This window comes from Pempheris klunzingeri, chromosome 24 (genome assembly GCF_042242105.1).
Source record: "Pempheris klunzingeri isolate RE-2024b chromosome 24, fPemKlu1.hap1, whole genome shotgun sequence".
NCBI classification, from domain to species: Eukaryota; Metazoa; Chordata; class Actinopteri; order Acropomatiformes; family Pempheridae; genus Pempheris; species Pempheris klunzingeri.
Window position 1 is genome coordinate 6,119,988 of NC_092035.1, and position 27,876 is coordinate 6,147,863.

Genomic DNA, 27,876 nt, shown 5'->3' on the forward strand with positions numbered 1-27,876 from the left:
ACTGGCAGATCTAGTGGGAGGGTCTCTTAGTGTCAGCAGAGTTTTTATGTCTCTGTTTCATTCAGTGGATGCTCAGTGGCCCTTGAACAGCTTGGATTTAACTGTTGGCCGGCTGGCTAACAGGTGGTGCTTGGGGAAACTGTGAGAGCACTGTGAGTGCTGCTGCTGCAGGCTGAGACACTTGGAGGAGCCAGCAGCATGTTCAGGATCCAGGCGTGGTTGCTTGTCCTGGTTCTCTGTGCTGGGAGCTTGGAGGCCTGGTTCTGGAGCTCGGACCCAGAGCCCACCACTGAGGCCCCAGTGGAGACAACGACAGCAGGAACGACAGGTGCCGCCACGACAGCCAATGCAACAAAGAAGGTGGAAAAGGAGGAGGATGACAACTTATCTGGGGTTGGAGAAGAAATCATCAACGTGGCCACGGGAATCCGTAAGTTTGTCGAGGCGTGGGACGTGACCCCGACCGCCAGGACTACTAACGGAGGCCTGACAGAGAGGGTGAAGAGCGCTAACCCTAACATGACGGGTAATACAGACAGGTTCAGAGGGGAGAGGGTGGAGGAGGGCTCTGGGAATGGGGAAGGGGGTGGGTCTGGGTCAGGATCAGGGTTCAGGGCTGATCTTGAGTCAGATGTAGAATCTGTCTTGAAAGGTGATCAAGTCCTGCCTAGTATTGTAACTGGGATTATAGGCGATGTTTCTAGAATAAATGGGACTGTTGAGGGTGTTTTGGATTCCACGCTAACCCCCCCCGATAGTCGCATCAATGGTTCTGACCCACCTTGTCTCCCCGTGCCCTCTGATTGGTCCATTTGCTCTGGCAAACGGCCAAAATCTTTCACGTTGCCCAACTTTTTCAACCACACATCTGTGGACGAAGTAGGAGCGGTCCTACAGGAGTGGGCGTGGCTCACCAGGAAGGGGTGTCACCAAAGTGCAGAGTGGTTCCTCTGCCTCCTGCTGGTGCCCGGGTGCCCCTCACCTGCCAAACCCCTGCACCTGCCCTGTCGCAGCTTCTGCCACGTGCTGCAGGACAGCTGCTGGGCGTCTCTGGAAAACGGGCGTCTCCCAGTGGAGTGTCACCTCCTGCCTGAAAGCGCGCAGGAGCCCGGGCGTCCTGTGTGCGTGTCAGTTAGTAACCAGAAAGGTAACCCCAGCGGGTTAGAATGTATCCTACCTGCAGATACATTTTGAATCCGATGTCACGTCACCTCTTGTCAGTGTTCAAGCGTTACTCTGTGTGTGTTTGTGCGCTGTTTGGTTCGTGTCCTAGAACACTGTTGCTCTTTTGGATCTCATGATTCACTTAAGCCATGTTTTTGCATGTTTTTACCATTTTAATGCAAGTACACATTACAGCTGAGCATTTCTCAAACAATTTTAAATGTTTGAATTGGTATTTTTTACTCCTACTATGCAACGATTGGCACATTTATTTTACCTGCAGGGACTCCCCTGATTTGGCATTGCACTCCCATAACATTGTCCAACTTGTGAAGGACATCTTTAAAAAAGCCGAACCAGACATATTTTTTATTCCACACAATATCCTTCCTTCTCAAGATGCTAGTAGCAGCTAATGCAGTGAAGAGAAGTGGGCGACAGAAGCCTGTAAGCTCGCTTTTTTTCCCAAACTTGTATTCTTCGGTACCAATCAACGCCGGCTCACGTGACATCACTTGAGGCTGAGACAAAAGTCTCTGAGTAAGTCTGCTGTCATTGGTGTTCAATAAAAAAACATAAGTAGACATGATGCTTACTGTGATGAATGCTAACTCAGGCATGTTTCAAGTCTCTGCAGGTTGAATTTCCAGAATATTCTGACATCAGTGGATGCATTAAACCACTTGATGCCTGGAAGGTGGAAAATGGTTGCCAGTAATTTAAAGCACAAACAAATCTGCAATTAATGGGTTAAAACATGCAAAACCAGTGGTATGGTCTTCGCAGTTGTTGTTGCTACTGTTTTGGTGTCACTTTTTGTCCTTTGTTCATGTCCACAGGATATTGCTGAGCACAAAAGCATGACGCAACACCTGAGTTCACATCACTGTCCCAGGTTGCATGGCACCTTTCTTTGTGATTGTCTCGTCAGCTGCACAGTGCAGAACCGCACCTGCAAAAGCACCGTTTTTGTGTGATAAATCAGCAATGGTCAGCAACAGCAAGGTTGCAGGTTCTTTGAAAGTAGTTGCAGCCTTTTCTTGGTTACAACTTTTGTCAGGTCATAAAAAATGAGAAAAAAATACAAATGTATATGAAAATATCCCACTAATTATATGATTGTGTGCAACCAGTCAGTTCTAAGTCTCTTTACATTAACAAAAGCATAGGGAATTCATATGATATAGACATTTCAGGAGCTTTTCCTCGAACATAAACCCTTTAAAGACAGGAAATGTTCCAGAGACCCATGTTGAGCCTTTTAGTTGCGTCATAAATTGTGCAGTATTGAGTCTACGTCAGAGGGGGACTGGTGCAGTGCAGGCTCGTCTTTCAGGGGTTAAAAGTATGAACTATACTACATACAACCATCTTTATCATATGTTTTCCCACAGGAGTATTTAATGTAAATGTCCCGGGTTTAAGTGGCAGATAGTTTTGTAATCTTCCATATGCCACAAGTAGAGGTCTTGTTTGGATAACCTTTAAACGCAAACATAAACCACACTGAAAGAAATTTGAGCTGTAAAACACAGATAAGTGTGTTGAATGAGATTATGTTTTAGTTTTATCTACCGCAATTGATGTTTAGTTCTTAAAGTTATTGTTATCAAGTTGTAGCAACAGTGGCCTCCCCTTTTTTCACATTATGCTGCTGCACTTGCAGAGCAGGATATGAAACCTCAATGTTCTTGTTGTAAGACTGTTTTTATTGGGTGTGAAACACCTGCATTGGCTCCCTCATTCATTAACCCACAGAAAAAAGAAAAAAAAAAGACAGAGAAATGGGGTGTTAAAGCTAATTATTGCTCAGCAGATGTAAACTACAAAAACATGTTTGTTATTCTAATTTCTCACACTTGGTTTTAAGGAATTCGGGGTAGATGTATTAGTTCTGTGTGAATAAATTGTCATTAATTTTGTTTATGCTCTATTCTCTTGGTTGGACAAGAGAATTGGTGGTTTCCTTCATGCAGCTTTCGCCTGGTGAAGCAATAATCACTCTATTGCTGCCTCCTCGTCCTACTCTTGCATGCCGGTCACGCATTTCTGCTCTGGGTTATCCACTCATCATCATATTTCACGATTTCTGATCAGCTGGTGTGGAATTTTGTGGGGATTTCGAGGCAAATACTATTTTAGCTTCCAGAGTTGCGTAGAGGGAAACAATTGGGCCATCTGTGGCAGGGAGGATGGGCTGTGGATGGCATTTATGATAGTGGCTGTGGGTGGGAAAATGGCCCGATCCGAAGAAAGAGCGCGGCGATTGTGTGCTCGGTTTGGGAGAAAGGGCAATGGTGTCGCGGTGAGTAACAAGAGAGCCTTGTGACTGGGATGAGACGGGGCGGCTCGAAGTCTCTGCCAGAGGTCAGAGGGCACAGCCGGTCGCCCACCCTCTCAAACCAGTAACACTTGATGGGTGGCAATTAAGTGTTTGACCGACCATTAGAAGATGAGCAGAGACATTGAGTGGGACAAAGTGTATGAGAGACTTTTATGCAAGCGTGGAATTACCCACTCTTTCAGGAAAAGTGGTTCACAGTCAGTGCACTGTAGTCTTCAGAAACACTTGAATCATTTTAAGCTGCATATTGGGCCAATTTACAATAATGCATCATTAATCAGAGTCCTTCCTGTTTGCAGGAAATTAGCTTTTTTCCAGTTAATGGTGAGCTGGTTGTGGCTCCTGAAGCCAAAGCAACAGCAGCATTAATAGAGAACAAAGCTTAAAGCTTAAAGGAGCAGTTAACTAATTTTACATTTAAAAGTCAGTCCACTAGTTTTTTGCTTTGGTAACAAGAGTTAGATCAGCAGATTACATATTTAAGAAGAGTCTAAATCTAAAGCAGCAGAGGTCGAGGAGTCCTGACTTTTTTTGTCGCTAGAATTAGTCGAGCTCCAAAAATACTGGATACTACACTTTCAGTAATGCAACTCAAGAGTGTCTCCTTTATAGAGAAAGAGATTGACATCTTGAGAAGTGCACTTGTTGTTGCTGAGAGCATTATGAGAGGATTGATGCCACTCCCTGTATGTCTATATGGTAAATATGGCGCTGGTAGTAAATTTAGCTCAGCATCAAGCTCAATAATTAGCATTTTATATCTCATGTATTTAATCTGCACAAAGAACAAAGTGTGAAATCAATATTTTGTGGTTAAGTGCAGGACTATTTCTTGGTCGGGTGCAGTGAACTGTTGCTTTGTAAGGAGACACTTTGTGGAAAGTGCAGAATCCAGTATTTTTGGAGCTTGACTCTTTTTAGGGACAAAAAGTCACGACTCCTTGACTTCTGCCGCTTTTGATTTTGCCAATTCTTTTTAAATGTGGCTCTCTTGTGACCAGCTGTAGATTCAGTAGCATTTTTTTTGGATGGTCCTAAAAGGATATAAAAAATAAAATATTACAAAGGAAATAAAAGTAAAGTTTGCACACATTCCACCAGCTGCTGATAGCAGATACCTGCTACAACTCACATTCCTCTATGCTGTGCAAATCTTCACACAGTAACATTTAAATTGGACTGCAGCCAAGACACAAGACTATTCCATATCTTAATGCTCCAAGAAAAGCGAGAAAGGACCAAAACAAAACAGCTGATGTCATCTGAACTCAAAGAATCGCTCGCTGATCCCCCATCAGTCAACTTAGATTGGCTCCCGGCTTATTCAAACATGGATTAAGGTCTGACCGCGGAGCAGAGGAAGGCCGTGGACGTCACAGCTGTGTCGCCTCCGTTTGAAGCGTCAACTGATGCCACTGTGTGAAGTCCGACTGGTTGGGTCCCAAGAGGGTAGAGTTACAACTGGGGGTGTTAATGGTTCAACCTACTGGTTTAATTGGCAGTGGGGGCCACTTGTTGGTGTGCAAATTGAGTGTTTCTCATTTCCTAAAGAAGCAGAGAAGCTAAACTGTACAACATAAATACCTCTGATTCCCTCATAGCGTATCATTAGACAATTAGATTAGCTTGTTGTTGCAGTGCTTGTGTTTCCAAATAAGGGCTGCAGCTTTCAGATGGTGGTAAAGTTGGCTCTGTTTGAGGCGTTCTTTGATAATGGTGTAATGCTCCTCAACCTTTTGCCTGTTTTTGTGTAATTATAGGTTACAGGAATGAGCTGGTTTTGACTTTATACATGCACACATTTTAGGTTGTAATCATAATTGAAAGCTTGTATGACACATCCTACTCCAACAATACCCATACTTAGTATTTCCTCTTGTTAATAAACGATTCCAGTGAAACCTACATGTTCCTGACATTGTTTTGCAAGATTAAATGCACTTTAGTCCACGTTGTCCACGTCACATATCAGCAGAAAACCCCTTTGATGCAACATCTTTAAGTGTTTTAAAACGAATACTTGCTTGTACACATGTGGAACGGCCCATTTGGAGATAAAATGGCAGTAGAGGATGAACCGAGGCCTTAACTGTTCAGTATTTGAACCACATTCAGCATTATTTTATTTTTGTTTCTTTGCACACTCTTACACATTTTGCCGTTCTGATGGTTGCAGGCTGATTTGCTTGTGTGTTTTACTGGCGTGGCCACTGTTGCACAGTGTGGCCACACAAGTATTTACACTCAATCACTTTTATTTGCAACTAATTGGCAACAACAAATATGTTTTTGTAAGAAATAAGATGCTGCCTGGGCTGTTTTTATCACCATAATAAGTAAATGTTGGTAATTAACATATTAATAAAGTGATTTTATCTATCTATCACTGGCAGCACTTGGTTATATATGAATGATCGTGGTGTGGTTTGATACAGCATAATAATTACCAACATGTAACTGAAACCACAATCGTTCCCCAAGCTCAACTAAAGTGCTTCTGGTGATTAAACCACATGCAGGACTCTGGACTTGATCTAGTGCTTCACTCAATGGATGGAAACGTCTCGTATGAGCATAATCCAGGCCGTCGTTACGTTTCTCCTCAGGATGTAGATGGATTTGGAGTATTGGACTGACGCATCTATTCACAGGCTGTTTGTATGTCACCCTACAGTCTGACTCATCACTACTTTTGTTCCCGTTTTTGAAAGAGACTCTAAGAGAGTCTTTTTTTTTAAATTCTTTTTTTATGCCTCTTCTTGTTACATTTCCAGGCCTCCAGGGAAAGTGTTTTACTTCTGGAGGAGTCCATCAGTCCCACGATGACATTTCAGCCTGTTTTAACTGGCATGTCGTCTCCGTGCAGACTTTTGGGACTGATTCTGTCTCTGCGCTTCATCCTATTAGAGTCCCTCACGGTCCACTTTCCCATGGACATCTGACACGCATTTCCTTCCTCTGCCTCAGCCTGTCCATCTGTGCATCTGTTTGTGTGTGTGTGTGTGTGTGTGTGTGTGCCTTTCTGCACTGGCAAAGTTGTTCTATCAAAACGGGCACAAAGTTTCTCTGGGGTTAAATGTTGGAAAATGCAGAAAGGGCACTTCAGTAATCCTCTGTAACAGAATACATGGGGTCATTTTTTATTTGCAGATGCCTTCAGGGCTGTGAAAAAAAAGCTGTATGTTGCTCTTCCACACAATGGCTCCTGAAGCGTGAAGAAAGGGAGGAGGCAGAAGCTGACATCCGGGTTAACGCGATTGTTTCGGAGGCACAGTTCTCACGTTTGGGTGTCAGGCCAGCTTCCATCGGCCCTCTGGAGGACAGCCATCTTTAAGAAACAGCTGATCTCTGACTTTAAGGGAGATTTTCGTGTTCTGTGTTGGTAGTAGAAGTGTCCATTTGACTGTAATGTGACTGCATTTTCAGATTAACAGTATATAAGGATATAAGCTTAAGGAAAAGTTCCACAGCTCTCCCACTGAACAGCCATTCAGCGTCTGCCAGCTGCTCTTTCATACCAGAAACACTGTGGTTACGAGGCAGTTGCATAACATTTGTGCACATTTTTCTAATTTCTGTATCGCAGTAGAAATCTCAGTCTCAGGCCCTGAGCTGAATTGTTTTTCTTGTGGGCCAAAATGCAAAGCGAGCATGGGAGATAAACCAGCGGTCCCGACCCGGACAAGAGGGGTCATGAGATAATTAACGGCAGAGGAACCAGAAACAAAAAGAAGCTTTACCTCTAATTTTTACCATTTTTAACCTCCCCAATAGATCGGGGAGGAGCAGTACTACTTAACAAATGTGTTAATTAGTGCACTTTAAAAGTGCTGATCGGTGGGTTTTGTTGATGTCGCTATTTAAAGATGTCGCATTGGGTGCGAGGAATTTGTGATTTCCATTTTTCACTGTTTTCTGACTTTTTCTAGATTATAGATTATGCACATAGTGAAATGTGCCAGGATGTGCATTTACAATTGCAATCACATTTTGACCTGTTAATCAATGAATCACAAAAATAGGTGAAAATGAGACTGAGAGTTTTCAACTCTGATAAGAAAACGAGAAAAGTGTGTCTAATTGTTATGTGATCGCCTTGTAACCATATTATCGGTGTGTTGGCAGATGTTGCTCTTGTTTATAGGAGTCGTGGTTTCAGTGGGAGAGCTGTGGCTGCACTGGACAGCTTCCAGATGTGAGAGAGTACGTATGAAGTGAAACAGGACCTGCTGGAGAAAATCATGCTCGGGCAACAAATTCACATGCTGCTGCAGAGGAGAGAGTTTCCCTATTGTCGTTTATCATTTCAAAAAAAATTAATTCTGCATACATAATTTGACAAACCTGACTTGCGCAACAGCTGCAGCAGCCGTGTCGCTGTCAGATTGATCAATAGCAGGTGCTCTCAGTGGGAAGCTGACCACCTGCCGCGTCCTGCTCGAGCCCCGATTGGCTGAAACCCCACAGTTTCCAGGCTTAGCTGGGGCTGCTGTGCAGGTTGAGACGACATGACTTCCACCGGCGTTTTTCTGCATTTGTGAGAACACGTGTTTACGCTCACTTCCTGCCAGCACTGGGTTGTCGGGGGCAGATGTGCAGATAATTATGAGCTGGTTGCAAACACTCCTAATTAAGAGTTCGCAGAGACAGTTACAAGCCAAAATGATGACGTTACGTCCTGCTGAGACAATAGTTTGATACTTTAAAGCAGGTTAAGGGTGAAAAATGTCATTCAGTCATTCGTTTTGATGGTTGCACCCGATAAGATAGTCTAACTGTTAAGTTTTCATCAAGATTTAGAGGCTGACTACTCTGACTAGCTGCTCCCTTGGTGAGAAGCTGGACTGTAGTAAACTAAAAAGTGAGAGAAGACGTTCATGGCCATATAACTGAAGACATCACCTTGGGCTGTGGATGTTTTTGACTGGCATTTATAGACCAAAAAAATAATCTTTGAATCCAAAAAATCAAGATTATCGAGATTAATGGATAAAGAAATCTTTTCTTTGTATTATATTAACCAGAGTCAAAGTTAAGCTGCTCTTGATAACATTCTCCTTTTCAGCCAAGTTTAGCAACAATTACTCTTATTTTCTGCTCCACACGTGACATTTTGCAGGTCTCAATTAAGCTCAAGTTGTTTCTTCTACTCTGTTTGACTTAACAAGCTGTATTATACTATTATATATGACTGCATGATACTTTCACATCATTTAGAAGCCTTGGGAAACCCTGGGACCGCTGACCTCTCTGACCCTTTAATGCACACATTGTACTGTGTGGTCATGAATCTGGGCTGACAGGCCGTCCTCAGGAGATCACTCAGTGGAAGTGTCCGCCAGGCCAAAACCCTTCTCCCCGATTTATAAGAACGTAATCGTTGGTCTCAAGGCTGCTGCTGTTTTTCCCCTTTGGGTTATTTAAATCTATGGGAACTGACGTATCAGCAGTTTTTCCAGTGGTTTGACCCCCAGTTTCACAGACACTGTAGCATTAGTCACTAGTTAAACCATCCATCCACACAGTCAGTCAGTCAGAAGTAGGTGGATTTAAAGGGTGAATTTACCCAAAAACACTTCACTCTTACCTCCAGTGTTATCTACCCATTCAGATGAATTAGCAGCGGTGTAACAGTCACTACTGGTTTTAGTCATTCAAGCAAAAATACCAAACATTTGCTGGTTGTAGCCTCTTACTGTGTTGCTCAGGATACCAAAGTGACCCTTGAGCTTCTTTTTTACTATTTTCTAGCAATTAATAGGTAAAATAATTAATCGATAGACAAATTAAACTGTTTTGTTTTTGAGATATCTTTCTCCACCTTTGGACAATGGAGGTTAAGGGAATTAACTAAGTGCATTTACTCAGTATTTGTATTTTACTCTTGTGGCAGGAGGGGGTTCAAACGCTGTTCAATGGTCTGACAGACACTCTGTTTAAATCACTTTACCTCATTAAAGCTCCCAGTACAGCGGCCACTGACTGCTGCTGTCAGATCTGTGGTTTGCAGTTTGACCTGGAGGGTCACTGAGGTTTTGTGTTTGTTGTTGCAGAGGCACTTGGCATGGATCGCTTGAGTCGATGACTCATTTTTAGAGCAGTTTCGTAACTTGTTTCACCTCCTGCAGTGGAACACGTTTGCATTTTAACACAAGTTTTAACACATCCTGACCTGTAAAGCCTGTAAAAAGATTCTTAAATCAGAAGAACAGCTTAGTTTAACCACAATAAGAGACAAATAAAAGCCCTTGGGGATCTAAAGTATCTACTCAAAGAGTGGTAAAGCATTCTGGATAGTTTGTCATTAAAGTGTTTCACTCTGAGCCACTAAAAAATCAACAGTGTCTAATAATTCCTTTCCAAAGAACTTGTAATTTGCTGATCATTTCTGACTGACTTTGTCTTTGGAACTCATGCTGCCTTCAAGTGCACCTCATCAGCTCATATTTCTGACTCATACATTCAACTTTTTGCACACATTTGGTGCTGTTTTGTTAAGGGGCAAAATAATAGATATAACACATAATATTTCCTATATTGAAAGTAGTTTTTCTTGGTGACTGTAAGAACTCTAGTGGACAACAAAACGTGCCTTTCCCAGCTCGTACTCGTACATTCATTAGCTCTTAATTCATGTGTTTACAGCTGCACTTGAAGGCAGTGCTTGTCTGATGAATTTCTTAATAAACGTGTTTCAGCTTTCTGGCTGTAAATCTAAACTTCCCGTCTCTCTTTCCTGCAGAGGAGAGCGGCATCTCTTTGCTGCAGCTGATTGGAGAACCTCCGCCGGATGAGATCACCAGGGTCGTCGGGCCGAGGGGTGAGGCCGCCTACGTCTTCACCTCTGCAGTAGCATCAGGCCAGCCGGCTCTGTCCCACGTCCCCAACCCTTTCTACCGCCACTTCTCCCTCGTCTTCCACGTCAAGCCCACCACTGCTGCCGCCTCCGTCCTCTTCTCCATCACCGACGGGTCCCAGAAGCTCATGTACATCGGCGTCAAGCTCGGAGCGGTGCAGTCCGGCCGTCAGAGGGTGCAGTTCTTCTACACCGAGCCCGACTCTGAGGCTTCGTATGAGGCAGCCAGCTTTGACGTGCCGAGCCTGGTGGACACCTGGTCTCGCTTCTCGCTGTCTGTCTACGAGGAGCAGGTGACTTTCTACCACGGCTGCGACTCTGAGCCACAGGTGGTGAAGTTTGAGCGTTCGCCGGATCCCATGGATCTCGACTCGGGGGCCGGGATATTTGTGGGTCAGGCTGGAGGAGCCGACGCTGACAAGTTCGAGGTAATGTCTGAATATCTAATAAAGGTACAAACAAGGGTCTGACCACAGCAGGAACAAGAGGAGTCATACATTCACAAAATATCAGCTTCTCAAGAAAGGTCATCTGGTTTTTAACTTGATGACGGCACATTTTGGAGCGTGCTGTTTGTTCAGATGTAAGAAGAGGTATTTTTCACCACAGCCCACCTGCCAATTTATGAAGCCAAGTTTTTAGATATTTTAAATTGTGCATTATTTTCATTTATGTCTGATAGCTTGCAGCCTTCATGGCTTTTGTGTGTGTATTGGTATAATCAGTAGAATATACAGGCAGTAGGAGTGTGTAACAAAGCTTGTGTGAAACAAAATGGGGACGGATCCTCGTGAAAAACATCTTGATGCTGTCATCAAGTTTATTACCTGGTGGTTGATTAGTCATAATACATGGACTTTTGTTTGAAGATTCCCTGTTCTGCTCATTTTCAAGTTCATACTTGGTATTTGGAGGCCCACCTAGAACAGGTTTACATGGTTTAATATTCAGAAAACACACTATTTTACTGTCTAACAGACATGGCTGCTGCAGCTGTTTTCACACTCCGTTTTACAAGAACACAACAATCTACGTGCTTTACTCTCACCAACATCATCTGTTAGTGCAGACAGTCGGCCTGCTGAAGGGCTAGAGGAGGTCACATGATCACAACAGATCCCCCGTATGACATAATAAAAGGAGCCAAATCTAAGTGGTGTGTTTTCACACACATTTACTGAACGATGGAGCAGGAGAAAAAGAAAGAGAATTGTCTTTTCTGATAGATTAGACACACCAGGGACACGGCAAAAACATTAATGTAGCATCATTTTCTTTTAAAGACACAGACTCTGGAGGATCCACATTCAGATCTGGAACATATTCACCAATAAACATGATGAAAAATAACAAATACACTATAGCACATAACTATACTAATGAGGTATTGCCGTTGACTGCATAAAATGTGTTTTAGAGACACCGAAAAGAACTTAACAACTAGCATTTGGAAGAGAAGTCCATTTTTTTAGTCATAAACTCCAGGGTACCAGCAGAGGAAATGCTCAAGTGCTGAAGAGATGTTTGCACATCATATTTCTGACAAAAATGAATGAAAAAACAGCAATGAATCCTCCTCCAAATGTCACCCACGGGAGCTGGAGAAGTCAGAATTATTTGCTGTGTGCTAAAAGAGCAGGTGTGTGAGTTGAATTTGCATATGGAAGTCTGACCTCTCAGTCGGGTCAGATTCCTCTATAATATCTCCCTGTGGCACCTCACGGCAGGTTTGTGTTTGGGTCAGTGGCAGCAGGACGGGCAGACTTAACCCCCCTCATCCTTGTAAATCTATTACATGACCTCTCTGACCTTTGACCTCTGACCCAGGTGACCACATGGGACGGTCGCATGGCCTTCGAAGTGGAGAAGAAATGGAAATGATTCAAGATAAAAGTTAATACTCCAAATTTGTCTACACACTTCTGCAGAGTTATATCTCAGGGGGTTTTCTGCCCAAATCATCCAAAAAAAAAAAAACTTTTCAAGGGCACAAACTCTAAGTCAAGGTCTCTAAGGCAGAATATTCTCACTTGTCAAGCACCATAAAGTCCAACTACACTCCAAACTGTCTGTATCAGGTTAAGGAGCCAGAACACGGCCCCTGGAAGAGGATTTAAGAAGGTAATTTGAAGACAGAGTAGCAAAGACAGCTGAGACAATATGTCTCTGCATTTCTCCCACATTTTCCATCTGTTAGGAGATTTCAGAGGAAGCTAATATCATGACTGATTGCAAACAATGAGTTTGGCCCTCACAGTGAAAGAAGATGCATGAACAATGTGTGTGTGTGTGTGTGTGTGTTCATGTCTTTTCAGGGCGAGATTGCAGACCTGAGAGTGGTGGGGAACCCTCGGGCGGCTGAGCGTCTGTGTGACGACGAGGACGACTCCGATGCTGTGAGGATTTGGGTTTTGATATTTCAGTCCAAGTGTCTGGAAGCTTTTGTGTAACTGTTCTCTGTCTGTCTGTCTGTCTGTCTGTCTGTCTCGCAGGCCTCTGGTGACTTTGGCAGCGGCGAAGGCGACAGGAGACAAACTGGACACACCGTGAAGGTCGGTGTGTTTCACATGATCACGTTTCTATAGCTTCTGTCACAGATTACAAACATTATAAGATATTTGTCTAAACATTTTTCAATCCTGCAGGAACATACCTAACACCCAGTGCATGCTGGGAGGCTTCCCAACACACCTACCTGTGTAACTGCAATCACATGATCAGCACTCAGCCATCACATGAATGTTGATCATTGTTTCAACTCTCTCTACTAAATTTGCTTGTATTTCAAAATAAGAGCGTACACTTCATCCAGGATCAACACACCAAACTGTGTAAAGACCCAAATTATCTGGATGAGAATTAACAGGATGATTTCAGCCTGATAACAGCATGTTAGCCTGGATTAGCTAAACCCAGAGCAGGGCTGCCAGCACTCAGATTAACTGTTGCGTTCGCCTTGTGGCACAAGTTTAAACGCTGTCCGAATAATGCAGCTTTTCAGTTAGTTGCGAAATTTGATGTTCGGATACATGAAATTTAATTCTCTGCCACCTGACAGGAGTAAAACTGGTGAACAAATATGTTGAATATCCAGTCAATGTAGAAATAAACAGTGAAAACATCTGATGTAATGCAAAAGAAAAAGTGAGTTTACACTTGCAGTGGGCGGGATGGTGGCTGTTTTGATTTCATTCCCTTTTATTCTGTTTCCAGACCACGCCTGCTTCCTTCAGGCCAGTACCTGAACCCCCTCTAATAACCTCACAAGGATCCAGACTCAAAGAAACAGGTAAAACGCTCAGTGGAATCACTGACGACTGCAAATCTTCAGTGTGTGGCTGCCAACATGCCCCACACAGCAAACACAGTGCAGAAAAAAAGTGTAATGGAAGCTTTTAATGATACGGCAGCCTCTGCCAAAGACATGTCTTGGAGAATCACTGTGCTTTTATCCAGAAATGTGTACATACAGGCGCTTGCCTGGACCTGAGAGTTTTTTGTGGGGAGTTTTCCTGCACGGTTTCAGCATGTTAGTGTGATCTGAAAGTCTTCAGCTCCCCCAGGTGGACAAATGAAGGCGTTTTTGTTTTGAGAAAGTGGCTCATTCAGAGGGGGATCCATGTTTGGCTTTAAAATCTCCTTAAACACCCAAGAAATCATCTGTAAGAAGAACAAGCTTCTTCTCCTATCACCTCTCCCAGAAAAATTAACGAGGAAACACCTGCAGGCCTCGTGCTGACGGTAAAGTTGTGTTTGTGTTTAGATGTCAGGTATCAGTTGCTACCAGTGGAGCGCAGCCAGCCGGGATCACCGGGCCCAAGAGGTGGGTCGCTGGGAACAAAAGCATCGGGCCCGGCCTTGCTGAAGGGCAGATTAAGATTAGGATTAGGTCCTAATCAACATGTGGCCATCCTATCAGTGTGTAGAATGAGCTGTGTGTCTCTGCTGCTGTGAGCATGCTGGTGGAGGTTGGCTGATGACTTGTTGGTCCTTTAAAATCTGTAGTTGAACCAAATTATTCAACGTGGGTCGTTATAGAGGCCTTAAAATGGGTCCTGCTTTGTTTTTAGCGCCTGTGTGCTAATCTGCCATCTCATTACAGCCCATGCTGCGCTTAAATGTTGCATTTTCCTGTGTTTTAAATCAAATTATCACAGCAAACATGGCATTTAAACACCTGGATCCAACAGAGCTGCTCCAGCAGTTTATAAGTAGCTGTCAAGCCTGGAATAATGTTTTATTTTCTATTTATAAAAAGGAAATATTACGAATTACAGCACAGATCCTGCTTGTAGCCTCTCCCTCTAGTTAACACATTGTAGGTGTTGACCCTTGACCCACACAGTCAGAATGATTAGTGACATGTTGATTTGATTCAAAGTTACTTTGAGTGAATGTTTGTTTTACTTTATCTGTTTTTACCTGTGTATTTATTGATTATGAGGCTGTTGCTAGCAGAGTTTTTTTCAAAGAAGCGTAGACCTACAACAAACATGACATAATGGAACAAAACGTTGATGCCTTTTTCACCAAAGACCTCCTAGATATCACTGATCCGCCATGAATGTTCAGGTTGGAGCATTCCTGGTTATTCTGAGGTGGAAAATGTGCATTTGGAAGAAGTTTAAAACTGCCAGCATTCAGCGTGGGGGCTGTTTAGGATGGATGGAGAGGATCCAGTCATGAGGGAGAATTATGGATTATGCAGCAGCTCCACCAGGTGGTGATAAACCTCAAAACTGATGAGAACAATCCATCTTCTCTTTCATGTCATCACTTTCGTTTGCTGCAGGCCTGCTTGGGGTTTGGCTGCTGGTGAATATCATAAAATATCATAAAAGTCTATTATTTTCCCTTCCTTCTTTTATTTTACTTGTAAGGATCTTACATGTGTCTAAAGTCAGGTTTTCATCCAAAATGTCCACTCGTGTATAAAAGTGCCTTTGCTCTCACCGTGTGTTTTGGGGCTGATCCTCTGTGATGTGTTGAAGCTTATCTCATTAAGCTCATTAAATAAGCTGCTCTGATATCAGTGTTCCTGACTTGTCCCTCAGGTCCCGGCGGTGCTAAAGGTGACAAAGGCGACAGAGGGGAGAAAGGCTCAAAGGGCGATTTGGGCCCCGCGGGGCCGAAGGGAGAGTCTGGCTCCAGCTCTGGCTCTGATGTCTCCTCTCAGGGTAGAGGACAGAAGGTCGGACATCACTCTGTGTATCTGTGTGTGGCTGTGTGTTGTGTAATCAGCTACTTATACTGCTTTTTCTTTTTCTTTATTTTAGGGAGAAAAGGGTGCAAAGGTATGTTAACTTTGTTGGTTGTTGTTGTTGGATGTAATAAAGAGCCAAACTGTTACAAAGTACATTTGTTAGAGTACAAATTGAGGTACTTGTGCTTTACTCAAGTATTTCTGTTTTATGGTGCTTAATACTGCACCTACATCTCAGAGGTAAGTACTGATCTTTTTACTGCACTACATTTGTTGGACAGCTTTAGTTACTTTCTAGTTTTTCATCACCTCCTGTCCAGCTATTTTAATTTTAATGTTTCTGATGAGCTGAAGGATGAAGTGCACCTTTGTTTTATATATTTTAACAGGAGATGCTGACGGAGCATTTTACTGCATCATCATTGCTTTTACGTGCACACTTTCATTAGCTAACATTTGCATATTTAGCTGAATATGTCATTTTCCTGCTTCCTCACCAGGGTAGTTCAGGGTTCGGATACCCCGGCAATAAAGGAGAAAGTGGGGCTCAGGGGCCTCCGGGGCGCCCTGGTCCTCCCGGACCTGCAGCTGAGGTGGTTCGACTGGGGGACGGCTCTGTTGTGCAGCAGGTGGCAGGACCCCCTGGACCACCGGGACCCCCGGGGTCAGATGGGGCCGCAGGACCTTCAGGATCTGACGGAGAACCCGTGAGCGCAGAAATCCTGACTTTTATAAATGTTTCAGGTTTTTTGAGATGAACATCAGTCACTAATTGTTTGTTATCTTTTAGGGTGATCCGGGAGAGGATGGAAAATCTGTAAGCATCTTTGTTTTTATTGCACAAATTGAGATGTTTCTATAAAAACAGACTTTTCAGATAGATGTTACCAGTGTGATATTTATTTTTTTGTTCCCAGGGTCCCGCTGGGCCACAAGGTTCTCCAGGAAGTCCAGGAGCTGCTGGTGCCAAAGGCCAAAAGGTTTTAGTACAGAATGAAATCATCTTATTATCATTATCAAATAATGTTAAAATTATTCAGCATGATAATATGTGACCTTTTCAACATTTCCAGGGTGAACATGGAGAGGGTCAACCAGGACCCAGAGGCCCCCCTGGTCCACCAGGCCCTCCTGGATCTGGCACCGGTGACCGCCCAGTGCGTCCACACGTCACACACCGTTTTCTTTCAGTGTTTAATTGTTTCAAGACAAATTTTTCATTGTATTTTATTCTGTTTTGATAGACGTTTGTTGACATGGAGGGCTCAGGGTTCCCAGACATGGACAAAATCCGGGTATGTTGATAATCATCAGGATTTCCAACTTAATTTAAGAGCTTCTCGGCAGCCCAATCACTTTGTGATTTGTTATCCAGGGTCTCCGTGGTCCTCCGGGCCCTCCAGGCCCTCCCGGCCCTCCGGGGACTTCAGTGGCACTGGGAGCCAATGGCCCAGTAGCTTTTGGGCCTCCTGGACCACCTGGACAAGATGGAGCTCCTGGTCTACCGGTGAGTATCTCTACTTGGTCTTTTTCACTGAACAGATGATTATAAGAACATGCAAAAAGAATGAATGTCTCTGGTTTCTCAGAGGGGAGGTTTTGCTGCTTGTTTGCAGGACTTTGATAAACTATCAAACACTGATATCCTGCATATCCTGTATGCTGTTTCAGGGCCCTCCTGGTCCTCCTGGTCGACCGGGCTCACCAGGATTCGTAGGACCGAAGGTGAGAATGCACAGATTACAAATAAAAGGTGGTTTCACTTAGTTTGGATGTTTTTGAAATGAAGATTTATGATTTATGATGATACTTTGAGTTGACCTGAAAGATAAAAACTTTTCTGAGAGTCTCCAGCCGTGATAGCAGCTCTGTGACTAAAAACCAAGTGTGTGATGTCCTTCTCTCCTCCAGGGTGACACCGGTGAGCTTGGTCTTCCAGGAGCAGCTGGAGAAAAGGTGAGTTCTTTAAAAATGTGAATGTTTTGAATTAAGTTTTGCACTTGAGCCGAAATTAAGATGACAAATTTGTGGCGGGTGCATCCAGATCGATTCTGTCCTCCATGTTTGTCACCTTCCTCTAGCAAGACTCGCAAGACTCCAACTTTTTCACCGGCCTCTTCTCTTACTTTGCTCCGTCCTCTACGGTGTGTAATGGGTCGCAGGTACTGGGGGGGCTCTGCTTTGGTGATTGCCTTCCCTTTTCCCAAGTTTTATCCATTTCCCCATTTAACGCTTATGGTTTTACAACCAAACTATCTGAGAGTGATTCCCGTTTCAATCCCCATCCTTCAGGCTTAACCCCTCCAGTGTTATGAGGAGAAATACTTTCCATCCCTGGTTCAATTAAACATTCAGCTGCTTAGTTTTACTTTTCCAAGTACGTCATCTTACGATGTCTCCTAATTCTGCTTAACGTCTGGCTTTTGAGCTCTGCATATGTCTCCTGCATGTCATCCTTTGTGGCACCTCCTACTTTTCCTCGCTCGTCCGATCTGCTGCGTTAACAGGAGTGTCTAACCGTCCTTCGGCAAAGAGACACAAAGCACCCTGATTTTCTTTTTCCTTCACGCCACAGGGTGCTCAGGGTGACATAGGACGTTCAGGTACACCAGGGCAGACCGGGCTGGCAGGGCTTCCAGGTCCCATGGGACCAGTTGGACCCCCAGGACCACCTGGCCCACCAGGACCATCGTACCGTGGTGGTTATGTGAGTAGAGGTTGAACATTTAGGCCTACAGGGGCGTGCACAGAGGTGTCCTTTAGTCATTTAGATTAGTTTTAGACAGGCAAAACTTTTGGTCATCTTCCACAACAACAAAAAGACAAAAGCTCTTTGTAGTGACACCAAAATATAAAATCTTAAAAGCTGACCAGTGTTTCTCATAACTGGTTTGAATAGCAAAAACATACAAATGCTGAACATCATGCTCTTTGGATTCACCAGATTAAGACACAAGACTCTTTCAAATGCAGCTTTTGGTCACCTTCTGTGATTGAGATAGTTATATTGATTACACTACTGGCAATGAAACTAAATAATCTGAATCCCACATAATTAAAGCAGAAGTCCAATGATGTTCTATAAATTCTCTAAAATCCCATGAGACGATTAAAACCACCAAAGTTTGTTGAATGGACGGCTGAACAATACAAACAAAACAAACCGTGTCAGACCCTCTTCCCCGCTGTCCTCACAGGGTAACCAGGGTGAATATGAGGTCAACAACGGCTTGCCTGGACTCAGAGGCCCACCTGGACCACAGGTACCCAATCCCTCATACGTGAGCTCCCTGACTGTCTTACTGTGGACGCCCTGCCTCATGTTTTCCTGTATTCTGTCTTCCAGGGTCCACCTGGTATTGCAGGTCTACCTGTAAGTCTGATTGTGTTGTTCCATCTCTTTATGTGTATTCTTTTGTTTTAACAGCAATTAGTAGCTTTCTTGGAAATGCTTACGCATAAATACAGCTGTTATTATTATCAATAGAGGTCTGTACTTAGTATAAATCATGTACGGTGAATCAAGCTAAAAATAAAATGAATATTATAAATGTATTTATTTTGATTTTAAGGGTAAGCCAGGATTTCCAGGTAGCCATGGAGACAAAGGATCAGAGGGACCTAGAGGACCTCCTGGGATATCAGGTCTCGATGGGTTCCCCGGACAGACGGTAGGACACCAGATGAATTCTGGGATATGTTGGTCACCTGTTTATGTTCAGGCCCAAGTAAACATGTTCAAGTTTTACATGTTACGCATGTTTTCATGGCTCTAATAAATGCTGTGTTGCTTTTTTTTTTAGGGACAAAAGGGAGACAGAGGACAGAAGGGAGAAGGGGTGAGTTCAGTTCAAAATGTATAAAAATATGTTTGCGTTTCAAAAACACTGAAAGACATTAACCAAACATATTACAATTCATCCTCCGGGCACCATGAATGCCTGTACTGCAACATATACTGTGACAATATGCGTATGGTTTTCTGTCCATTTGTGTGGCAGGGTCTGCCAGGGCGAGACGGCGGGCCACCTGGACCACCAGGGCCTCCCGGACCTCCCGGACAGATCACCTACCAGACAACGAGAGATGTGAGTCAGAGTTCAAGTCTTTTCCACAAGAATAAAACCTGTAAAGTTGATTTAACCGTCACGTGAGAGCCTGCCAGTAAATCACTAAATCACTCATACTCACTAACAGTCACTGCTTGCTGATTGGTTTGTTCACCTCCACACTAAACAACCTAACTTTGTCTTGCTGTAGCATAATGACGTATATTGGAACGAAGCGTGGCAGGTGAGTGGTCCCCTAACTGACCTCACCATAAACTCACCAAACTCTAGTTATTCTAACACGTTTCCACAGTATTTGTTCTTCCTCTTCATGTTGTCTTCCTCTCTTCTTCAGGGAGGAGGTCTTCCGGGCCGAGCAGGATTCCCAGTATGTATCACTGTCATTGTCGCACACTTCAGTCCGACCTGTGTGAGGAAATGGATGGGAGTCAGCGTGTTATGTGTTTTCATTTAGGGGCCAGTGGGACCAAAAGGAGAGAGAGGAGAATCAGGTCCTCCAGGATATGCACCGAAGGTAAAATAATCCACATTTTAATTAATTAATGCAGCATTTTACGCACTGAGAGATGCACGTTGAATGTATTTCCTTAGAAAAGTATGATTATTTTTTTTCTCTATCACCGAATGTTTCTTGTAGGAAAACAATGTTTATATCTTGTCTTAAGAAATAAATGCATCGCAATACTGTCATTTGTTTGTTCCTGTCTTTTGATGACTTCCTGATTAACTCCTGTTCATTTCCTGGTGACTTCCTGTTTGTGATAACTTGACTTCCTGTCTTTTGATGACTTCCTTTTCATTTCCTCTTTACTTCCTGTTTGTGATGACTTGACTTCCTGTTTTTTGATGACTTCCTGTTCACTTCCTGATTACTTTTGTTGTTTGTAACATGACAGTCAAATCATTGATGGTAGTTTGTAGTCTAATCTTTTAATCTTAGCTTGTCAGTTGATAGCATTTTTTGCAGTTGTGGCTGTAAAGTTTTAAACTTGCTTTGTTCAGGGACAGAAAGGAGAGCCTGGTATCATCATGGGGCCCGATGGCAGACCAATGTACCTTGGTGGCCTGGCAGGGCAGCAGGTAAGAACCTTAACATGAGATAACAAGATATTAGGATGCATTAAATAACTCAGAACAAGTGAGTGATTGCCTAAAATGTCAGTGTTTACAGTGTGTGTTCATTAACAGGGCGATAGCGGACCCCCTGGCCCTGTGGGACCTCCAGTGCGTACCACATTTTTATTAACCACATTTTGCTGATATAACAAAGCTAATAGCATCACATCAGGATAATAAACCTCTATGATGATTTTTTCAGGGTCCATATGGTCCAACAGGCCCAAAGGGAGAGATTGGGCTTCCAGGTAGACCGGTGAGTCAAAACTAAGAGAGTTTATGCTCATGGGGAGTTAAAATGAGTGATATTTTAAGTCAGATGACTTAGATATGATTCTGAGTGCTGTGTGCGTTTTATCGAAGGGTCGACCGGGGCTGAATGGAGCCAAGGGAGAGAGGGGAGATTCAGGCAGTGGCTCAGGACATGGTTACCCTGTGAGTATCACACATTTTGTCTTATTTCTTCCATACAAGGTTGCATTTGCCTCTGAACTTGTGCAGCTTTTATGATCACACCATCAGCACACAGTAATCTGTATTTGTTGTGTGTCCCAGGGTCCTCCAGGTCCACCGGGCCCCCCTGGACCTCCAGGATCTCCTACTCACGTCGACAGGCTCGGAGTGAGTCGAGACATGAATCATCACCGTACTGATTATCCGATCCGATTATCCGATCCTGTCCATTAGATTAAAAATAGATTGCTGTCCACACATAAAAGCTATTAGAAACTGCCCAAAGAATATGGGCTTGAAAGCTTTTAGAAAAATGTTGTGGTAATTGTGTTTTTTTTCTTATGTTGGGGAAAATTCAGAAGCCTGGAGAGGCAGAGATCCTTAAAGTCTGATCTAAAATAGTTTTCTTTCCTGTGTTTATTCCTTAAGAAGAGAAGATAAATAAGGTTCCATGCGTTTCTTAACTATTTTTTTGTTGTTTTTTGATTTTTTGCTTCACTTCAATGAAGTATTTGCTATTGTAAAACTCATTTTGTCCCCACTTTGACATAATATAAGAAGGTAGGAATTGCAATCCCAAATAATTACATTTTTATTTCGTGTGAAATGAAATTGACTGTGTATATTAAAATATTGATTAACACTTTGTTTTTATTTCAGGGATATGGGGATCACTCCAGGCATTACCCAGGTATATTAGCTTCATACTGTATGTCAGGAGCAATGAGAGAGAGAGAGAAAAGTTTAAAGGAATAATTTTGAGAAAAACACTTATGAGCCTTCTTACCAGGATGCCTGTACGTTAAAATATGAAGCTACAGCCAAAAGCTAAGCTAACCTGCCGCTGGCTCCAGCAACAGATTTAGATTTGTGGTATAAATCTTGTTATTTAAATGCATATATTTCCAGACTGCTGGTGTTTAACTTGTTGTTGCTGTTTTTCCTGTTCACAGCTCTTAAAGGAGACAAAGGTGACCGCGGACCACCAGGGACGCTGGAAATTCCAGGTAGAGCTATTTTGAATGCTCACATATGTGCAGAAAAACTTAACAGTAAATGTTTTCAAATTCAAAACAAGGCATTTTGTGTCTGATCCAGGTTTCGGGTCCAACATTGACATTTACACTTTAAGGGTAAGAAAGCCTCAGTTTTATGGTTAAACTGTAAGAATCAGTCGGAGTTTTGTTAATATTTCTCGGATGTTTCTTTATGTTTATGTTTCCAGGGTCACTTGAAAGGTGAAACAGGTAACCCAGGATTCAAAGGAGAGAAAGGAGAACCTGGTGGAGGATATTATGACCCCCGCTATGGAGGGATCGGAGTGCCTGGACCTCCTGTAAGCACCCGATGTCAGAAACATAAAAGTCAGTGTGTGCTCAGAGATCAAGATCTAAATACTTTTCTGTCCTTGGCCCATCAGGGCCCTAAAGGTGACTCCATCATCGGCCCCTCGGGCCCTCAGGGACCACCTGGTCCTCCAGGAAGAGGCTACGATGGGCAGCCTGGACCACCAGGGCCGCCTGGACCTCCAGGACCATCCTTACCTGGAGCTTACAGGGGCACACAGAGTGAGTTATAATCACACACATACACAAACATTCAAGATGAAGGCTGTGTTCAGTCATGTGACCCTTTTCCTTTGCACGACAGCTATCAATATTCCTGGACCACCGGGACCCCCTGGAGCACCTGGACTACCAGGACACTCCTCAGGGGTCAGAAAACTTGATTACACATCAGATATTTCTTTGACTCTGTTGAGGCTGTGTGTTTATTTGGCTGAACTGGACTCTACACCAGTACAGCTAAAAATACACATTTAAGATACACAATTATTGTAAAAATGTGTTTTTGTGTTTGTAGGTGACGGTGTTGAGGTCTTATGACACCATGACAGCCACCGCCAGAAGACAGCCTGAGGGCTCCCTGGTGTACGTTATAGAGCAGACTGATCTGTACCTACGGGTCCGAGATGGAGTTCGTCAAGTCCACGTAAAATATTTTCCTTTTCTTGTCATGATAAATCTATGATGCTGAATTAGGGCCATTGTAGCTAAAATAAATACAATAAATTATGGTGCGAAAACAAAACTTTGGATTTCCAAAATCAAAAAAGAGGTAAATTTACGAGAAAAAAACTCAAGTAACTAGTGTTATTTTTTTTGTCAAGAAACCACCATGTGTTATACCTGCAGTGGAAGACCTCATCAAATTATTCTTTACAAATCTGATTTAGCATTAAGGAAATACTCTTGTAAATGTGTGACTTTATCTAATCTGGGAGAATATTTTAGTATTTGTCTTGCAAATTTGTAAATTTTTTCTCGTAAATTTACCAGTTTAATGTCAGTGAATATGTTTTTTTTTTATCCTAAAGGTATGACTTTATGTTTTATGTCTTTATGTTCTCTGAATATAACCCCCCCCCCTCTCCTACAATGGTCCTAATAAGGCTTTGTATATATTAGAAGAAGACACATAAAAATACTACAAATATAGACATGAATATTTACGCACATGTCTCCTTTATTTTCCAGCTTGGGAGCTACATTGCTTTGCCCAGTGTGGATGTGAGTGTAATTTTCCCTTTTTTCCCTCCATCAGATCACATGACGCGCCCTGTTTTAATACATATCGCACACATTGTTTTCAGGGTAATGAGGTTGCAGCTGTGGAGCCCCCACCGGTCGTCCCCTACTCCCCAGACCACCACTCCCACACCGACACCCAAAGGCCAGCTGAGAGTCCGGTCCACCCAGGCTCCCAGCATCCCTCACAACCAGACCCGCACCACCCAACGCACACGGACCCCCGATACTCGGACCCCCGATACTCACCCCACCCTGATCCCCGATATCAGCCGGACCCGCGGTACCCAGCCCCGACAGATCCCAGGTTTCCAAGTTACTCAGACCGGGTAAACCAACCAGACAGTGGACATTCTGTCCACACGGCTCAGGAGCGCCTCACACACCCGGATACTCGCTACGCGGTCACTCCTCAGCGAAGACCACCTCCTCCTGTGCCCAAGGCTCCAGTCCACCATCATACTTCAGGTCCAGGGGTGAGAGAGGCCACTTTTAAAGCACCACACTAACATCTGTGCTTGGTTTTCATCGTCAAATTGAATATTACTCCTGGGCTTGTTTCCGCAGCTCCACCTGATCGCCCTGAACAGCCCTCAGACCGGCTTCATGCGGGGCATCCGCGGCGCAGACTTCATGTGCTTCACTCAGGCTCAGGCCATCGGGATGAAGGGAACTTTCCGGGCCTTCCTGTCTGCCAAACTCCAAGACCTCCACAGCATCGTCCGCAAGGCTGACAGGGACCGCCTGCCAATAGTCAACCTGAAGGTAGCCGGCAGAAGGTTTTCTACCACTTAAAGGAGCAGTTTCACATTTTGGGAAATACACTCATTTGCTTTCCTGCCGAGACAAGATTATACGCACCTTTTATTGCCTTCCCTAACTCTTAAATATCTTTTATTTGTAAATACCACATCTTACACAGCTCCCAGTCAAAGAATTTCATACGAGTGTACTTGTACAACCAGAGTAGCAGTACACATCTTGAATGCTGAATCTTAAAAAGAGTCAGATGAGAGGAGTGATGCCACTCTCGTGTCAGAATAGTAAATATGAAGCTACGTCTAGGAGGTTAGCAAGAAGACTGGAGACACAGGGATCAGATAGCCTGGCAGATATATTTATTTAAGTCCTTATTGTAATTAAATTTTCCGACATAAAGGGATTCTCTTACATAAATCACTGAAGATAACAGAAGAAACAAGAAATTAAGTTAATGCAAATAAAATACCAACCAGTCAACACAAAAACAAACAAATATAATGCAAAAGGAAACAACAAAATGGGGCAGCATGCTTTTGTTTTACTTCCCATTTATTTTCTTAACATAAATAAGAAAAACATGAGACCAAAGCTCATGAATTGTTTGGAGAATTATTCATTTGTGCAATTAGAGATTTGAAAAATGGTTTGTCTTCTATTAAACACACTGAGGGAAACTGTGACAACTCTGATGACAAAAGCTGTGAAAATATAATTGTTGAGTCCAAATCACACTGTATATTGGCAAGTAATCGATTTAATCCAACATTTAGGTGATAGGATTTGTTCCTTTCGATGGTATTTGTCAGTTAGTTGCACAACCAGCCTTCACCAGGTTCTCGTACCAATGGTGCTGTTTCATCTTCGTCAGGATGAGGTTCTGTTTGACAGCTGGGACGCCATCTTCAATGGCGGCAGAATGAAGGACAACGTGCCGATCTACTCCTTTGATGGGAAAGACGTTCTCAACGACAGCACATGGTGAGCCAGAAACTATGGCCTACAAATACATGACACAATCGTGTAGACTAATGGGAAACTTTTCTTTTAATATTGTGAAATTCAAGCAGTAATGCGACCCCTCCTGTTCTGTCCCAGGCCAGAGAAGATGACGTGGCACGGGTCCACCAGCGGCGGGCAGCAGCAAGTCGACGGCTTCTGCGAGACGTGGCGTGTGGGCGACCAGGCGCTGACCGGCATGGCGTCATCGCTGCAGAGCGGCAGCCTGCTCCAGCAGAGCTCCAGCAGCTGCTCCAGCGCCTATGTCGTGCTGTGCGTCGAGAACAGCTACGTCGGCCACGCCAAGAGATAGACACACACACATACACACACACACCACGGGACAAAGTCATGCTTTTGTCCACACACACTTTTCTGTCTATGCACCGTATGTGGTGCTTTGTAAATACGTTTTTTCTTATGAATAATTAGTTTATGTTTGTTAGCCCTCCCTATATGGTGCTACAAAGGATTATTCCACATGTTGAACCTAAGTTAAGCTCAGGTGACAAACAGGAACACGAGGCCTTAAAAGCTGACTGTGGAAGAGCAGCTGTTGTTGTCTGTGAACATAAATGGTTAATTCCTTAGCTGTTGTCAGCTGGTAGTCTGTAATGTTGACATGAATAGTGGAAGTAGCATGCTTGGTTCTAGCTAGGAGAGCCCAGTTTTTATTTGTCTCTGAGATTTCTGCCTCTAATCCGGCACGATGGAGGTAACAGAACACACGGACTGATCAGCAGTTTTACAGAGTAGCTTTTGAAAAACCTCACTTATTGTGGCTTCAAAATAAGAAAAATATTCCGTTTAATGCACAATAAAGGTGCTTTTTGATTAAAGATGATAGCTGGGAATGACATATGTTCATATGACGTATGTAAAGAGGGAGGGGACATATGTAACATCGGGCCGCAGTGTATCAGATGATGTGTTTTACCCAGAAGAAGAGTCTTTGAGGATGTTTGGAGATTTTGTTAAACAACCTGCTCAGACTGTGACTCTAATATAATGTCAATACACAAGAGGCACAAACTGAGGTGGCTTTCAGAAAAACTCTATCGTGTTGTGTTGGGAGCAAAAATCTTTGGCAAGATTATGTCACACAACAACATACGTCCAGATTACACTGAATTTATCTCAGAGAGGGATATACCACTGTGGTCATTCGTCTACATGATGTCTGAACTGTGGAACGAGAACAAGTGAGGAATTCTTAGGAAGAAACAGGTAGATTGTTTTATGTTTCCATGTTTTCCTGCCTGTGTTTAACCAAAACCAGCCATTAAGCCACTAGAAACATTCCATATTTACAACTCAAGTGCCTGAAAAACAGTGTTAATAATGACTTAAACACCACATTTCTGTTCTTTATGTAGAATTTGTTGGTGCCGGAGTGGAAAATGGAACAATTGAGTTGATTTTAAAGCTGTTTATCTCTTAAAATGGTGCAGTCAAACACATTTCAGCGTCCAGGAGCAAGAAAATATGACTTATTGTATGTGAAATGTATGTTTTTTGGTTTTTTTTTAAACTTCTTTTCCTTCACACTGATGTTACCTGTAACCAATAGCACTTGAGTAACAGCCTTTTTATGTTTTTGGCAACTGTCTGACATGGGAAGATATTTTCAAAACGTATTTTTAGCAATAACAAAGGGATATTTATTTTTATAAGCCATGCATTTTCTAGTTTAACTGTAATGTGTGATAATAACATTTCCAAATATATCCAGCAAATGTGCAAACCCTACACAAGGATGTGTAAAGCTTATTGAAAACAGTTCAGTAAATAAAGTTTGAGCGCACAGTAAGCAGACATATTAAATTTATGTACAGATATCTGAATAGGATTCAGCCATAAATGTTGGCCTCTGTTGCTTCTTATTTGTTTTTGCCTTTTATTCAAGAACAGTGAATGCACTGCAGACAGCTGACAGCGGAGAGGATCCAAACGCTGGTGTCAAACTGTCTGGAATAGAGTATTTCCATGTACTCACAGTGCCATAAGAAGGGAGGAGTAAGATTTGTATGATGGTGTCTGTTTTCCTCCCTGTGTGAGCAACACTATGAGATGCTGCATCTCGTTGAAAATAAACCTGTGTGGAAAGTGTGAGTTATGATCTCAGGCTGTTTTTCACAATCATTCAGCGTTCACGCTCAGGAAAAGAGGATGTTGAAGCTTTGCATCACAAAAGGTGATTCGATGCAATTTACACAGAATCTCACAAAGCAATAACTTACAATAAATCAGTGTTTATGACACAGCTGGAATGATTCCTGGAACAATGAGAACAATTTCGTTACCAAAAAATACACAGTTACTAT

At 43.1% G+C, this 27,876-nt stretch overlaps 1 protein-coding gene across 2 annotated transcripts; it reads left to right on the forward strand.

Annotated features, from left to right (window-relative positions):
• On the forward strand, window positions 1–27,664 carry LOC139223539 (collagen alpha-1(XVIII) chain-like). 2 transcript variants are annotated; one of them, XM_070855473.1, is made up of 41 exons: window positions 1–430; window positions 10,251–10,792; window positions 12,680–12,760; window positions 12,857–12,916; window positions 13,578–13,653; window positions 15,419–15,555; window positions 15,641–15,658; window positions 16,068–16,274; window positions 16,358–16,384; window positions 16,485–16,547; window positions 16,641–16,724; window positions 16,812–16,862; window positions 16,943–17,074; window positions 17,239–17,292; window positions 17,479–17,523; window positions 17,649–17,711; window positions 18,143–18,274; window positions 18,765–18,830; window positions 18,914–18,940; window positions 19,140–19,238; window positions 19,371–19,406; window positions 19,569–19,655; window positions 19,972–20,004; window positions 20,092–20,151; window positions 20,640–20,717; window positions 20,826–20,861; window positions 20,956–21,009; window positions 21,117–21,188; window positions 21,309–21,374; window positions 21,867–21,897; window positions 22,160–22,213; window positions 22,305–22,339; window positions 22,432–22,542; window positions 22,627–22,774; window positions 22,857–22,921; window positions 23,070–23,198; window positions 23,744–23,776; window positions 23,860–24,270; window positions 24,362–24,559; window positions 25,425–25,534; window positions 25,652–27,664. In XM_070855473.1, the coding sequence occupies exons 1-41, from the start codon at window positions 199–201 to the stop codon at window positions 25,863–25,865; spliced, it is 4,257 nt and encodes a 1,418-aa protein (XP_070711574.1). In that variant the 5' UTR covers window positions 1–198; the 3' UTR covers window positions 25,866–27,664. The 2 variants fall into 2 exon arrangements, with proteins under 2 accessions (XP_070711574.1, XP_070711575.1); XM_070855474.1 differs by lacking the exon at window positions 17,649–17,711.
• Window positions 27,665–27,876: the final 212 nt, after the last annotated feature.

Coding starts and splice junctions, on each gene's coding strand:
- LOC139223539 (XM_070855473.1), top strand. CDS start 199: ATGTTCAGGATCCAGGCGTGGTTGCTTGTCCTGGTTCTCTGTGCTGGG. Junction 10,793..12,679: donor CCGACGCTGACAAGTTCGAG/GTAATGTCTGAA, acceptor ATGTCTTTTCAG/GGCGAGATTGCAGACCTGAG. Junction 21,898..22,159: donor TCACTCCAGGCATTACCCAG/GTATATTAGCTT, acceptor TCCTGTTCACAG/CTCTTAAAGGAGACAAAGGT.